Raw genomic sequence first — 15,474 nt, 5'->3', positions numbered from 1 at the left:
TTCAGGATGAAAACAAGGGCTGAGATGTCTGCAGCCATTTCCAGTTCCACAGAGGGCTGTGGGGGAGGGGCTCTGGTGCCGGGACAGCTGCCCACAGGGGAGAAGTACTGTGAAGACAACTCCATCCTCTTGCCAACCAGCAGTCTTCGGCCTCCACTAAGGAGGAATACTTGGGCAGCTAAAGGAAGCTTTCAAACAAAACTGGGGGTTGAGGGAGAGGTCACTACTCCCTGAGATGTGTTGCTTTACAAAACAGGCTGTTCCCTCACAGAAATGAACAATGGGCTGTGACCTCAACCTCCCTTCCCAATATAGAGGCAATGTCCTGGCGGCCACTTTCTATCTCCAGCAGCCTAAAGCCCAGTGGGAGGTGTGGTGGGAACACACTGGGCCTTAGCCCTGATGGGGGAGGTGATGCCATAGTGGCCATGCTCAAACACAGTCACTCCTGTCCCCACCCCCGGAGTTACTGTGCTAGCCCACAGGAAGGGGGTGGCGGTGTACTGCTAAGCATCAGCTCGTAACAATGAATGTCCAGTGCTGGCTGTGTAGATGAAGATGCTGGTGTCCTAGCAACAGGACTGGCTGCCCACTCACAGACATGGATAAGGGCCATTGCCTGCAGGGATGCAGCCTTTTGTCAGGGTCTGCCCCACAGGATGCCACCCAGAAAAAAAAGGGGGTCTCAGTACATTGGTGGCTGTGGGGGATCTGGGGACAAGCCAACCCTAGAAAGAGACTGGGGATGCTCAGGGCAGATGTCCCATTCCTCAACAAGCAGGGAAGGGGAAACTATTAAAGAAGGGTTCATGTGTGCAGTGATGTGATAGGGTTAGCTGTCAGTTTGACAGAGTCTGGAATGACCTGTGAGATGGGCCCCTGGGAGTGTCTGATAGGGATTGTCTTGGTCCTTATAACTGAGGAGGGAAGACCTGTCTACTATGGGACCATTCCCTTTCTGGCATCCTGGACTGATTAAAGTAGAGACACAGAGCTGAACACTATGAACACTTGCAAGCAAGTGTTCACTGGGTACTCTCTGTCTTGGCTGCAGATACAATGTAACCAGCTCCTGCTGTTTTGTCTTTACCACCACAGTGGACTATAACCTGGAATTGAGAGCTAAATAAAGCCTTTTTCCTTAAGTTGCTTTTGTCAGGATATGTTATCACAGCAAGAGGAAAAGAAACCAAGGTGGGTGAGGTCTGAGCACCTGGCAGCCCACTGTCCCCAGATACCCAGGCCATTTCAAGAGCTTTGACCTCCCTGGCCTGAGTCACAGACATGGATGAGGGCTACTGCCTCACCTGAAAAGCTCCTCACTGACCCCAGTGTGCAGGCAGAGTAGGAATCCTATTTTAACCCCAGCTGCTGGATGGGCTCAGATGCTTGCCCAGCTATGGCCACCAGCTTCCTAAACCTGCATAGTAACTTTTAAGTAACATTTCTAACAGGACTCAGAGGAGAGGTCAACTTCAGACAACAGCAGCCTCATGGCTTAAAGAGATATAGGTCCTTTAGTAGCTACTTCCCCTAACAAATCAAGGCAGGTAGAAGGCTGTTCCTGAGACACAGGGCATCAAGCATCTGCAAGAGGTCCTTCCCTACCATTCTTTTAAGGCTGGACGATTGCATGAGGCAGGGATGGAGTGTGGAAGGACGGTGATTGGATGAAGGGCAGGAGGGCTGAGCAGGAAACAAGAACCGAATAATAGGCATAGAGAAAGAAGTCACTACAGCAGATCCCACATCTGGAGGTCAAAGTTGCCAGACAGTTCCTAGAAGCAGCTGTGATCATACCCCTAAGCCTTGGCCACAGTAGCAGGCCACACCGCTACAGTGTGTCAGCACGCACCCCTGATTCTCCCAGGAGACAGAAGGTGGGGTCGTGCTCACCCACAGGTAGAAAGCATATGGGATCCAAGCCATTGACACTTCCGTCGCCTTCTCAAGATAGGTCTTCTGGATGTTCAAGTTGTCCTGCAGGGTGTGGAGACAGTGTGGGCGCAGCTCAGGAAGAGGGAGACTGCGAGCTGCCCACCTTCCCCAACAGGCAAGTCAGACCCAACTTGTTCACAACTGGGTGTTAACTCTGGGTCTGAACCCTTGAGAAAGTCTCTTTGTAACAACTCTTCTTAGCATATATTTGCATGTGGTCATTATACAAACGTCTTGGGTTTTACAGACATTTCTTTCAAGTTTACCCTGTTCTTCACTCCTGCTCCCCATTCCCCTTTCTTGCTCAGCTTATTCCTTTTCTCAGTTAGTGCCCTTTCTACTTTCACACTGTGTATCTCTGCATATACATGCGTGCATGGCTGTGCATGCATGCCTGTGCACATGTGTGCATACAAATGTGCAAATATGTGAGTGTGTGTGTGCATATGTACCTGTTATAAAGATGTGTACATGAGTATGTATATGTATGTGTGAATCTCTCTCTCTCTCTCTCTCTCTCTCTCTCTCTCTGTGTGTGTGTGTGTGTGTGTGTGTGTGTGTGTGTGTGTGTGTGTATGGTTGTATGTGTGTGTTATGCAGATCTCATATATGAGAGGAAATATGGCATCTGTCTTTCTGGGTTTACTTCATTTCACATAATGATTTCAAGTTCCACTCATTTTCCAGCAAGTGACATCATTTTGTTCTTTGTGGCTGAGTAAGAAAGACTTCATTGTGTGAACACACCGTATTTCCTTGATCCAGTCATCTGTTGATGGCAACTTAGCTGGTTCCGGATCCTGGCCACTGTGATACCTACAGTGGTGAACCTGGGTCTGCAGATGTCTCTGTGGTAAGCTGACTTAGATTCCCCTGGGTAAGTTCCCAGAAGTGGTGATGCCTGCATCACATGGTAACCTGTTTCTTCATTTTTTTTTTTTCAAGTGGAGAAAATAAAGTCTCCCTCAAAGATTCCTGGCATGTTTCCCAAGACTGCTCCTACAGAACTTGATGTTTGGTCCTTGCTGGTCAACTGAATGAGAAGCAAACAGCACTCCTAGTAGAGAAGTGTTCGGCCTGCAACTTTTCTGTTGCTTTTGAGACAGAACTCACATGGTAGCTCAGGCTAGCCTTGAACTTACCACCTGCTGTCTCCATTTTCAGAGAACTGGGATGGCAGGTAGCGCTCCCATGACTGGATCTGTGGCTGAAGCTTTGCGACCCGTGATGTAGCCCTATACACATGAGTACTTCTCCCCTGACTGGCTGCTATCCTCATGAGCAAGGACTGAAGGAGGGGTGTGTCCTGAATCCCTGTCACACCCTGGGGACAGTTCTGAATCAACTGCAGTGCCCATCACTGTAAATAGTAGAGACATGCATAAATGTCTTTATTGATCTGAAAGATCTTAATAGCTCTTCCGATCATTTTTAAGCTTCGGCCAGAAGAACTTGCTGTGAGAGGTAATTACTGTCCCCTCATTCTAACGCAGTTCGGGAAAGCTTTCCTGCATTCAGGAGGCCACGGGATGGCCACATCTGTGATCTGGCAAGGTTCTCTAGGGTAACTAGATTGTTCTGGGCAGGAATGCAGCCTGCCCAGTTGTGCAATAGAATGCCTTGTGCCTTTTCAGTGGTTCAGAGCATGCTCTGATGACTCTGGGGTAGAAAGCTTGGTTTTCAAGTTCAGATTCTCGAAATCTGAACCCTAACTCTCTGAAAACAGGTGCCTGCAGGGCTGAGGGAGTCACACTTATGGTGGCTGACCCACTGGCCTATGCAGGGCCACTCTCATTGGCAGCACCCCACTCCATATCCCTTCCAGCCCACTGGGGTCCCCTGACATTGAAGTGTTCAGATGGGAAGTAGGCTCTGGTCACAGGAAGCTGACCTCGGGCATGCTTTAGGGTGAAAGGGGTTCAGTGGCTCAGGCAGTAATCAAACTGACCTTGAGGAAAACAATGGCCTCATTTCCTGCCCTTCTAATTGGGAGTCACTTCCTTTCCTTGCAGGTGTCATGGGAGGAAACAGTGGTGTCTGTGAGACAGGTCTCCTGGAGCTAGCCCCTCTCCATACATTGGCTGAGGCCACGAAGAGCTATCCTGGCAGCCCAGCCCAGCCTGGCCTGGAAGTTTTGCCTTCTTAGGGTTCCTAGAAAAAGAAATGATCCCAGAAGACAGGGGAGACTGTCAGAAGAGGCAGCTTAGGCTGATGAGCAGCTGAGGCTTCTTGTCCTCTGCAATTTTGGTCTCTAAATTTCTGCTGTTGTGTTTTTCCCTGTGAAACCACTTCCTCAGCAGAGAGTGCTGGGCATTGCTGTCTTTGTCCTCGGTCTCTTCCCTGGGCTAAATATATCTCCGCTTGTCTGAACAGAGCCTCAGTGTAAAAATGCAGACAGTGCTGAGCTCTTGGTGCCTGAACATCCTCCCATCCCAGGGCCAAGTGGTCACCTTCACACACCCATATGCACATGAAGACTGACTACTACCTGGGGACCAGCTGAGGCTTGGGTACTGGCTGGAGGATGCTGTCTGAGGGCACCAGGATTCCCCTTCCTGGGTTGGCTTCCACCGTGTGGGTCCCACACTCACGCACTGGAGGCCAGTGCCCACCACTAATCAGCATGCCAGCCCCATTAAATGATCTCAGGGATCCATGTGACTCTGGGACCATTCACAGGACATCATGGGGTGGAGGGTTCTCCTCCACTCTATCCTTCAACTCAAAGCCTCCACCCCTCAGAGTCCCCTCCTGTGAACCCCGCCTCCACTTCATTTCCCAGAGCACAGGAAGGAAAACAGCAACAAGCAGCCAGTTCACCAGTGAGGCTCACAGGAGCAGGCAACTGGACACGAGCTCCAGCTTGCTCTTTCAGGAGTTCGAAACCAGGATCTGCTCTTTCGGGAGTTCTAAACCAGGGTCTGTCCTCGGTGGGAGGCGCTGTTTAAGAGTCTGATGGGGGGAAAGACCACTAAGATGTTCAATAAAAACAACAAAATAAAACCAGACCCCTCAAAGAACAAGCAGATTAACCAAAGGAACATGTAATATTATCCCCTAATATATGTGGAACAAGTCCCCATCTGCAGAAAGAACAAACGGTGCTTGTGCATGCCAACTGTATCCTGTAAGCCATCTCTGGCAGGATGGCTGCTGACTGGCTACCCCCAGGCAGGAGTGCCTTCATATCCTTTTCTATCTTTTGACATTTGAACTCTATGAATTATTCTCCAATATTTAAAATTACTCTGGGGAAAAAAAAAAGATGTGATGATCCTCTCTTGGGGAGCCTGTCTGAAGACTAGGCCACCTGTGCAGAGCAGCCACAGGCCTCTGGCAGGTGAACCAAGGAGTCATACTCTGTGCCAGTCAAAGACAACACAGGCTGAAGCCTGGAGGCAGCAACAGACATGGGGTAGGGATGGCCCTCGCCAGACCAAGGGAAATCTAATTTGTCTTGGTTAATCAGACGAGACCTGTGTCCCCCTAGAGACCTCTGCTTCTGATTTGACAAGGTGATCTATTAGTACCAGGCCTGAAAGGTCACTGGCCCAGAAGTGTGGCCACTGCTGGTCCTAGATGCAGCCCCGTGGGACCCTAGGAGGAAACCTTGGCAGCTTGCCTCTGGGCCCAGCTGCTATGGTGCACTTTATCTGAAAGGCTCTGTGAATTTTCTTTAAGGGGAAGGCATCCATTTTCTTCTCTGTGAGGGGCAGTCCCACTGGGGCTCACATCCACCATGCTAGGGCTAATATTGGCCAAATTTCCCTCTTCTCAAACCTCAGTGTCCCCAACCCCAGCATACCAGTCTTGCCTCTTCTTTAGTCTGGGACTGTGTGGTAAGCAAAGCTCCTACTTGGCTACTCCTGACACAGTTGTGGACTCCTCGATGCTCTGGCCACAAGTCTCCAGAATGAAGCCATTAGACCATGGTAGAGCTGTCCCCTCTAACCTCTGTCTCACTTGCTCGATTTGTAAAAGAGCCTGAACTAACTTGGCCGTGCCACACAGAATCCAGTCACCAGGGCAGATGCAGAGATGGCCACATCCTTCGTGCCTTTCCATGATGCCAGTGTACTCAAGTGTCTTACGTGCTGCCTGGGAACCACAGACCAATACCAGGTTCCATTGAGTGGGTACTGAGAAACGGGGGCCTAAGAGGCCACGCTGGTATTTAAACAACCCTTGTCCTCATTTGGTGGTGAGACTATAGGCTGCCTGGTGCACCTAGACCCAGGACACACCACCTAACCCTGATTCCACTCTAAGCATCCTAAGAGCTGGCTCAGGCCACAGTAGTCTCTGCCAGAGTGGGGACACTCCTTGTGGCACACAGGATTGTTACTCCACTCCCTCTGGGATTCTCCTGCCTCCTGAGGATAGATCTATACTGAGGACACGCCCATAGTCCCTCTGGGTTACTGGCCTTGGCATCTTTTTTAGGGTAGAGGCAGATACAGTTCTGGGTGCCTCGCTGCCTTGTTCACCCTGTCAAAGGGAGTCAAAGCTCTGGCATCAAGAGCAGACAATGATCACACAGTGCATTATTACCCATAATGCAAGACAGTGCATCTGACAGTCGAGGCTGGGAGAGCTCAGGGGTGGAATGGAGCCGCTGGGAACAGGGTCCTCAGCTGCAGCTCCTCTCCAAGTTCGCTTTCTGCTGAGGCGGGCAAACATTCTGTGACAGCAGCTCATGCATGGGACTTGTCAGCAGTGACTTTGCCAGCTAGAGAATGCCTGTAACCTTTCCTCCCCCTGACTTTGGCCAGTTCAACATGTACAAACAAACAGGAAGGCCTTGTTTCTTTGTGTTTTGGGCAAAGAAACACCTGAGTTCACAATTTAGAGCCCTGATGACTGTCTGACGTCAAACCTTTACACAAGAGTGTCTAAAGTTCACGAACGACAATAGACCCTTTGACACAGCAGATTCCAGCTGTAAAGGAAGGTAGCCTGTTCCGGAAGCTTCGTGGTCTATACAGACTGCAGCACTCTCTTACCTTCAAAGTTGACGCAGATTCCGGATTGGCAAGAACCAGGGGCGAAATCAGGACCATGCCAGAAAAGTAGGTTGGTCTCTCTGCAGCCACTAGGATGGAGATGGCACCGCCCTGTGAGGTAAAATAAACAGAGTGGGACCAGCCTCTAACCAGCATGACCCGATCGATCCCCTTGCCTGTTTCCATGCTGGTCAAGGGCCCAAGTGGGGGCCTGGATCAGACTCCATCCACTGGCAGATCGTGTCTTCTCTGCTTCCTGTTTCTCCTCTCTTCCCCTCCCCCCTTCTCTTTATCTCTCTCTACTCTCTCATCCCCTTCTCCCTCTCCTTTCTTCTCTCTCCCTCTCTCTTCCCCTTCCTCCGCTTTTAAAAACTCTTTTGAGATAGAGTATCATTCTATAGTCCAGGATGGCCAGAGATTCACAGCAGAGCCAGGCAGTGTGGAGGTGCACTGCAGAGTAGTCTTGGGCCTAAGCAGTTCTCAGACCTCAGCTAGCTTTCCTGCTGGAAGGAATGGCCTGGGGGCTGCCAGGGGCGGGGTCATCTGAGACTAAACTTGGTTGGTTCTTGGCATTCAGAGATCTCAAATTGCTTTCAGGATGGTTCAAGAGATTCTGCCACTCATGGCCATCCCTCCAGCCCTGAGCTTAAGGACCTAGTTCAACTCCTACATGCTGGTAACTCCGCAGACAGGGTGTCTGTGTGTGAAAAGGGTGTTTTACCCAGGTGGAGGGCAGGGGGTAGAGGGCGAAGGGTGGAGTAGGGAGGGCCAGGAAGTCAGGTGACCTCCTGGGGACTAGGCTTGCTTTGAACTTTTCTCTGTGCCCTGCTTACCATGGAGTGGCCCAGGAGGAAGACGGGGACCTCTGGGTAGTCCTTCTGGATGGTGTCTACGTGCTGCAGCACATCTCTGACAAAAACTTGGAAGTCCGATACCACCATCCTCTCTCCCTCGCTCTGTCCATGGCCAACTGGAAATGGGAAAAGAGTTTTAGTGTCGCCCCAGCCGCATGTACATCATATTTAACCCTGTCCAACCGTTACTCCTGAACGGCAAACACTTCAAGCACAGAGAGCTCAAGCAACTTGCCTCATGGTTCACAGCTAGGAGCACCAGCCAACACCCTTCCTTGGAGATACTTTTCCAAGGGAGAAGGAAGGGAGTGGGAGGCACACAGTAAGCCTTAATGAGGTTCAGCTATCTTCCTGGGGTCCCCAGCTCCTTGCCCCTTCCAGTTGTGCCTGCCTCACTGGTGGCCTTTGACCAGGTATGTTCTGCCTCCTCTCTGCAGGATTAGGAGGAGATCACACATCAACTCAAACAAGATGGTCCAGGGTGCTTGACAAGATTTCAACAAAGCAACAATAAAAACCAGGCCCCACGCTGTCCCTCTCAGGTTTGTCAACTGGCTACCTATCTATGCTGCTCACTTCCCCTCCCTCTGCTTAGGGTCTCTCCACCTTTTCCCTTTGTGAAGGGCATCAGTTGCTATAGAAACGGTGGCTGCTGGCAGCTGGGAGGAAAGTTTGGAAACTGTAAGATGGACCAGCTTCCAGAGAAGGCCCCAGCACAGGAGGCCATGGATGCACCAGGCTGCCAGGAGCTGGCAGTGTTGCCTACAGATCCTGGGCCACTGCTTCAAAGGGACTTTGCAACAATGAGGCAGAACCACTCAGCACAACTGGGAGGGGCTACCAAGCTTAGAACCAACCAGCTGTCTGGACTCAAACTCAGAGACCCTGCTGTGGTCAGACACACTTGTCACCGTTGTGTCTATTCTCCAAACCACCTGCTTTTTCTGTCAGTGTGCCTGGACAGCAGTTTTACCATCTTCAGAGCAAAGCTTCCGAGTCTCATGCTTGTCCAGGGATCCCCACTTTTAAAAATCTATTACATTTGTGGTCAGTGTGTGTCATGGAAATGAACCACACCAACCATTTCTACCCAGCTCCGTGGCACTGACGATGCTCACAGCGTGCTGAGTCTACCAGCTATCACCAGGCCATTGCCATCTTCCCAGCAGCCTTTGTGTGGCCTCCACTGTGCCTTCCTCCCCTAGCGCTACGAGCAGTCCTGTGTTTGCAGATGGGGACTTTAAAAGGTGACCAAGTTAAAATGGTATGACTGATGTCCTCATGGAAACAGAGAATTTGGATGTCGAAACACAGAGGGACAATCATGTCATAGGTACACAAAGAGGTGGCACCTACAAGCTGAGGAGAAAGACCCAAGGGGAGCCTCTTCACCTTCAACTTCCAGTGACATGGAAAAAGACATGGTTGTTATTTTTATAAAAAATTTATTTTAAAATTATTTTTTTATTATTTGATTATTATATATATTTATCAAATATATAATTTACTTGATTATTATAGTATGTATTTATCACTATGTGTGTGGTGGGGTGGGGTTCATTTGCATGCAGGTGACCTCGGAGTTCAAAAGAGGGCATCAGATCCCCCCTGGAGTTGCAGTTAAAGGCTGTCTAAAATGGGTGCTGGAAACTAAACCTAGGTCTTCTGCAGGAGCAGCGGTGCTCCCAATCATTGAGCAGCAGTGCTCCCTCCTGCCCTGACCCCCAAGCAGCTGGAGATCGAGGCATACATCTCCAAGTCCAGTCATTTCTGTGTCTTCCTTAGCTAATGCACTTCATTCATTCACACACATTTTGTTTGTTTTGTCTTTTGAGACAGGGTTTCTCTGGAGTCCTGGCTGACCTGGATCTTGCTCTGTAGACCAGGCTGGGCTCGAACTCGAGATCTGCCTGCCTCTGCCTCTCATGCTGAGAGTGCAGGCACAAGGTGTGCAGCACCACCGCCCGATTCACACATTCATTGTTAAGGGAAGCAGTCACTCTTCAAGAGATCAGTCTCTTGATTCACAAATCAAGGTGACACAAAGTTGTGCACGTGGAGCAGTGTTTCTCTCAGGTCCACCATCCTCTGCCCATGCACCCAACTTTCCCCAAAGGTTAGCACTTCTGCCTCTTTGCAACCTTAGGCAGATGTGAGCCTGGTTTACACATGAGGAATCCACCCGCATCTCTGGAAGAAAGTCAGCCTTGAGATCAAGCCCCCTACCCAAGCTTTTCCTCACCTTTCTTTCTCTCTTTCTTTCTTTCTTTCTTTCTTTCTTTCTTTCTTTCTTTCTTTCTTTCTTTCTTTCCTTTGTCAGAAAATTTTCAAGTGTGTAAAAGCTTTGTAGAAATGTGGAGATTTATGGGAATATTATCCATAAATCTCCACATTCCTACAATCTTTACCCCAAAGCTGTTGCCATTTTACCTCCTGTCTGTACACATGCTACAGTCAACACTAATGTCACAATTTACCATCACTTTAAAGATGAGCTTCCGGAGTGGCGGGGGCCGGGGCATTGACTTGGCTACATTACTTGAGTCAGGAAGACCCATCTTAACTGTGGATGAGGCTCCCTAGGCTTGGGATCCTGGACTGTATAAAATGGAGAAAGCAAGCCACGCTGCGGATGGGCAAGTCCATCGCTCTCAGCTCCTGGCTGCAGATGCGATGTGGCCAGCTGCTCCAGCTGCTTACTTCCCTGTCTCTCTCACCATAAAGAACTGTTGGGACTGTGAGCCCCCCCAAAACCTTTCCTCCTTAAGGGTGTGTGTGTGTGTGTGTGTGTTGTCGTAGCAACAGGAAATGAAGCTAAGGCAAAAACCTTATAAACGAAGAACAGACGAATCATTCAGAAGTAAGCTACAGATTTTAAGAGCTGGGAAGTCCGGACACTGACAACACCCTTGACCTCCGGATGTGCCTCCAGGCTTCAGCTTTTTCATCTTCACCCACTTGGGTTGGTATTCGTCTAGGACTAAATCAACCAGTTCGGCAGCATTTGCCACCAAAAACAATGTCGTTCACAGTACGATCAACAGCTCAGCTCCAACCCCCAGTCCCCTGTCATCCTGGCAGAAGGTATGAGAGAGACTTCTCTCACTTCCTAAATTATGACGTCACCCTGGTATTGGAGTTCCTGTTCCATTTGAGTCTGACCTATTTGTGGGTTTTGTTTATTTGTTCTCAGGGTTGAGAGCTGAGCCTGGAAGAGCCTTGCTCATGCTGAGCAAATGCTCTCCCATGGGCCCACACCCCAATGCCACACTTATTTAAAAAAATGTAATCTCTTTTAAAATTATGTGTATGTGGGGGTATGTGGGATATATGCACGTACATGTGGGTGCATACAGAAGAGTACTGTTTTTCAACCTGAGGGCCATGACCCTTTGGGGAGGTCAAACAGCCCCTTCACAGGATTGCATATCAAATATCCTGAATATGATCAACAATCCTGCATACATTATGATTCATAAGAGTAGCAAAATTACAGTTGTAAAATAGCAATGAAAATAAACTCACGGTTGGCAGTCAGTCACCACAATAAGATGAATTGTGCTAAAGGGTCAAAGCATTGGGAAGGCTGAAAACCACTGGGTTAGAGGCACTGGATCCCCTGGAACTGGGGTTACGAGCAGTTGTGAGCTGTCTGACATAAGTGCTGGGAACTGAAGCCAGGTCCTCTATAAGAGTAGCACGTACCCTAAACCACTGAGTCATCTCTTCAGCCACTCCCCTCTTAAATATTTTTAAGCATTTAGAATTATTATTAATTTTGTATACAGGAATATCTGCCTGCATATATGTCTGTGTACCAAGAAAGTGCCTGGTTCCGGTGGAGGCCAGAGGAGGGTATCAGATTTCCTGGAACTGTGGTTACAGATGGTTGTGAGCCATGATGTGGGTTTGGGGAACAGAATTGAGGTCCTCAGGCTGAGTAGCCAGTGTTCTTAACTCCACATTCTTCCCAATTCCTTGAAATTATTTTTAAGGCAATCCTCACAAAGATGCCCAGGCTGGCTTTGAACTCATTCTGTAACCTCTGCTGGCCTTGAACTCAACTCTGTTGCCCAGCCTCACTCTGAACTCAGTCCTCCTGTTTTAATATCCCCAGTAGTTGGGACTGCAAGCTGGCACCAACACACTTAGTGTGTACACTCCTGGATTTCACGAGCTACTCTATCACTGAACATTAACATCTCTCTGCCCTCTGCCCAGCAGAGCTCATACCCCATGATCCCTCTAACCATCTAGTCTCCAAACAAGGCTGGCTTCCCTCCATCCCACCACCCCCACCCTTTGGTTACTACATTCCAGTCTCCCAAGTCAGCCTCCATGTGACTTGCAGGTTTGAGACCTCCGATGTGTTCCTTGTTCTAAGTTACCTGTGCCTGTCCCTCCTTTTCTTGAGCAGCTTCAAAGTGGGGGCTCCTGTGCTCTCGTGTCTCCCTTTATTTCAGAACACAATCCTTAGGTCCCAGCCCAGCATTCTTGACTCTGCTGAAGGCTCCCACTTGGCCCTGTGGCCTGCTATCCAGTGCATTCCAAGCCCTGTGCCCACAGTTCCGAGACATGCCCACACTTTCCTGCACCACCCCTCTGATCAGGCAGCCCATTAGTCTTGCTGTCCAGGCCAGAGATTAAGCTCTTTGAGGCTGTATTTGCTGCAACCTTTCTTAAGAGGAAAGTATACACATCATCCACCCATCCATTGTGCAGAGTCTGAATGGGCCTGGCAGAGGACAGGTGTGTGATGCATATCTATTGAAAGTACTGTAGGAAGAGTTCCATAATGTCTCCTTGCCAGAGAGATTGTGCTGCTGCGTTTCCCTTAACCACTCTGTGAACAGGATCCACTGAGCTGCAGGCTCTGAACTGCAGTGAACTCGTGGCTTGCAGTGATAAGTTTCAGCCATCCTCAGGGATCATAGGTGCAACCACCACGCCCAGATCAACCGTGTTTACCGTTTTCATTTATCATTTATGCATATTCAGGCTTTATTTATTCCAGAGAGCTTGGCCCTGCCCTTCCAGGGTTGGCTGTTACTGGAGAGTTAACAAATTGCTTGTGAGCTAGCCTTTCAAATGTACCAGCCTGCAGGAAACCACGCCAACCACAGCCACCACCTTTATCAGGTGCTGAGTTTGTGATCTCCTTCCCATAGTCATCTGTAGGCAAGGAGTCAGTTAGGGCCAGCCCCATGCCCGGCAGCCTTGAAGTTATCTCACCCAGCCCATCTGAACCCTGCTGACCCTTGTTGTCCAGCCCTTTCGGTGGAAGCTACAGTGGGGGCTCCCTGTGGTTTCTTCTTGTTCCCTGGGCCTCCTGGCTTCCTGTGGGACCCTATGTGGCATGTCTGTGAGCATATGGGATGGGCCAGCCTGGTGCTTCATGGCAGTGCCCTGTCCATCATGTGTAGTAAAGAAGATCTTCATCTTGAGTGCCAAACACTCTGGCAGGGCTGTAGCTTAGAGGTAGGGCACTTGCCTACCATTGGAGGGCTCTGAGTTCCACCTCGAGTTTGTAAAAAGCAAAGCACCCCATCCAGAACGAACACACTCTAAACACACTAGAACTGTACTGATATAAACAGGCACTTAGTAATCTTTTCCTGATCTATTATTAAACAACCCTAATCTCAATTTTACACATAACATTTCTACCTGTCCTTTCTTGAACCAAGCTGTCCTGCAACTCACAGAAATCCACCCGCCTCTGGATCCCAAGTGCTGGGATTTTGAACTATCTTCCATAGGCCTGTGTGCAAAAAAGGTTCAGCTCAGGACACACCCAGAATGCCAATCATCCTGTTAAAGCCAGAGTAGGAAGGCACAGTGCCTCACCTCTGTCTTCTCAAAGATTTTTACCTAGCACCTGCTTTCTCCCAGAAAGAAAACCTGGTAAAGACAGTGGGGGAAGGAGGCTCCAACCTCCACAGAAGCACGTGAGGTTTGTTGGGGAGTTTAGAATGCAGTTTCCTCAGAATCCATGCTACTCAGTCCTTGCAAGTTTGTATGTTGGGGACCCTTATGTTTGTCATCTAAGAACACTGACACTGGGATGCTTGGCATGGAGTTCTAGCTAGTGACTGGCAAGAACCTGTGAGCTGGCCTTGGTGTCCCAAGACAGTGTCCCTGCTGTCACGGCTTAGGGACAAACCAGTCAGGAAGCAAGAAACTGGGAGATTGTCAGCACCGGGGATGGAACCCAGGACCTTTGCAAATGCTAGGCATGGACTAGATCACTGCCTTTCACATTTTTCATTTTGAGACAGAGTCTTACTCCGTTGCCCAGGTGGCCTTAAACTTCCTGTCCTCCTCCCTCAGTTCTTGAAGAGCTGGAACTATCAGCCAGCCTGCACCAGCCAGGCTCCTCCCCCTCATTATCATCCACCACAAAGTCTTTCTTAACAAGAATACTCTGCTGTGGATGCACACTGTTGGCCCACTCTCCAATCATTGAGGGCAGGGTAACTGGGTAGCAGAGGCTTCAGAGGTCTGGTTGAGCTGCAGGGCTGTCTGGCAGGAGGATGGTGAGGAAGAGTGTTGGGGGAAAGGGTGGAGGGAGGTCCTGCTGGCAGGTCACGGTGGTAGACTGTGGTCAGTGACCTCTGCCACAAGAGATGGAGAGATGGCAGACAGGAAAGATGGGAAGAAAGATGGGAGAGAAGGTGGGGCAGAAGCAGGTAGACTGAAATCCTGAGTGAGGCCTCCTGTGTTTGCCAGACTCTGCCCTAGAGTCTCAACCCGCGGAACTGCTTGACTGGACTCGGTGGCCACTCTGAGGCCTTGCTGTGTTTTCCCTAAAATCAACCTTGACAGTGTGCTATGTACACCGTGGTGTGTAGGGGATGGAAAACGGAGGCATTGTAGTAGGCTCTCCTACCTCAAGATACCCAAAAGGCAAATCTGGAGCAAGGAGGGGCTCCCTGGGTGTCAGAATGCCTTACTTAAACCCCACCATCTTCACAGTGAAGGCCCCACCCACTGTCTAGGATTCTGCAGTTGTCTTGCCTCTTTTCCCTGACCCACAGGTCCTCTGCCAGGCATCTGCACAAACCAGTGTCTCCTCATCTCTCACCTCTGTCCTTTAGGTCTCACTGGACTCTGCAAAGTGGCCTGTCTCCATCTGCCACCCAAGCCAGCTCCACAGACAGATGGAAGGGCTGATGGTGGAGCAGGCTCTGGCCTTGGCCTTGTCCCAACTGGACAACGCAGAATGGTGAGATCCATGTGCCACGGGCTCTCTTAGCAGGCTGTCATGTCTGTGCCCTTCACCCAAGTCCAGGCCTCCTGTCTGGGTTTATTTTGATGAAGTCCGCATGGCTGGGGCAACACTATATTGTAGCTAGCTGGCCTTGGCTCCCAGAGACCATCTGGCTGTTGAGATGACAGACGTTTCCTGCCCCTGTAGTCTGCATTCTCAGACTGCACACGAGAGTGGCAGGTACCAGAGGACGGGAAACTGCACGACTTAAGATCAGGCCAGCGACAGATAGGAACCGACTCAGAACTACAGGGTGGACCTTGAAGAGGTGGGTGTGAGAGTCTTGACTCCCTCAAGCCCATGAGTATCACAGTGTTTGAGGAGCATAGAGGGAGACGTGTGTCCCTACTTCTAAAGCTAAGGGTTGCCACAGACTCATACATGGCCCAGGGTGCACCCACTTAGAAAT

General features: G+C 49.9%; 1 protein-coding gene and 1 long non-coding RNA gene across 5 annotated transcripts in view; one reads left to right on the top strand and one right to left on the bottom strand.

Moving 5' to 3' along the window:
- Mgll (monoglyceride lipase) overlaps positions 1-15,474 on the bottom strand; it is a 107,091-nt gene that overhangs the window by 13,296 nt on the left and 78,321 nt on the right. For 2 of the 4 annotated variants that reach the window (XM_028782961.1, XM_028782960.1), the window contains exons 4-6: positions 7,775-7,911; positions 6,942-7,052; positions 1,897-1,980 (exon numbers count right to left, since the gene is read on the bottom strand). In XM_028782961.1, the coding sequence (XP_028638794.1) occupies positions 1,897-1,980; positions 6,942-7,052; positions 7,775-7,911 (332 nt within the window). The remainder of the gene's footprint in view (positions 1-1,896; positions 1,981-6,941; positions 7,053-7,774; positions 7,912-15,474) is intronic. The other 2 variants (XM_028782963.1, XM_028782962.1) reach the window with 1 other exon arrangement.
- On the top strand, positions 7,750-9,307 carry LOC114634349. Its single transcript, XR_003713317.1, has 3 exons — positions 7,750-8,117; positions 8,233-8,337; positions 8,890-9,307. It is a non-coding gene; the product is annotated as an uncharacterized LOC114634349 (long non-coding RNA).

This window comes from Grammomys surdaster, unplaced genomic scaffold, assembly GCF_004785775.1.
Source record: "Grammomys surdaster isolate TR1022 unplaced genomic scaffold, NIH_TR_1.0 948, whole genome shotgun sequence".
Classification (NCBI taxonomy): Eukaryota; Metazoa; Chordata; class Mammalia; order Rodentia; family Muridae; genus Grammomys; species Grammomys surdaster.
This window is presented reverse-complemented; position numbering and strand designations above follow the sequence as displayed.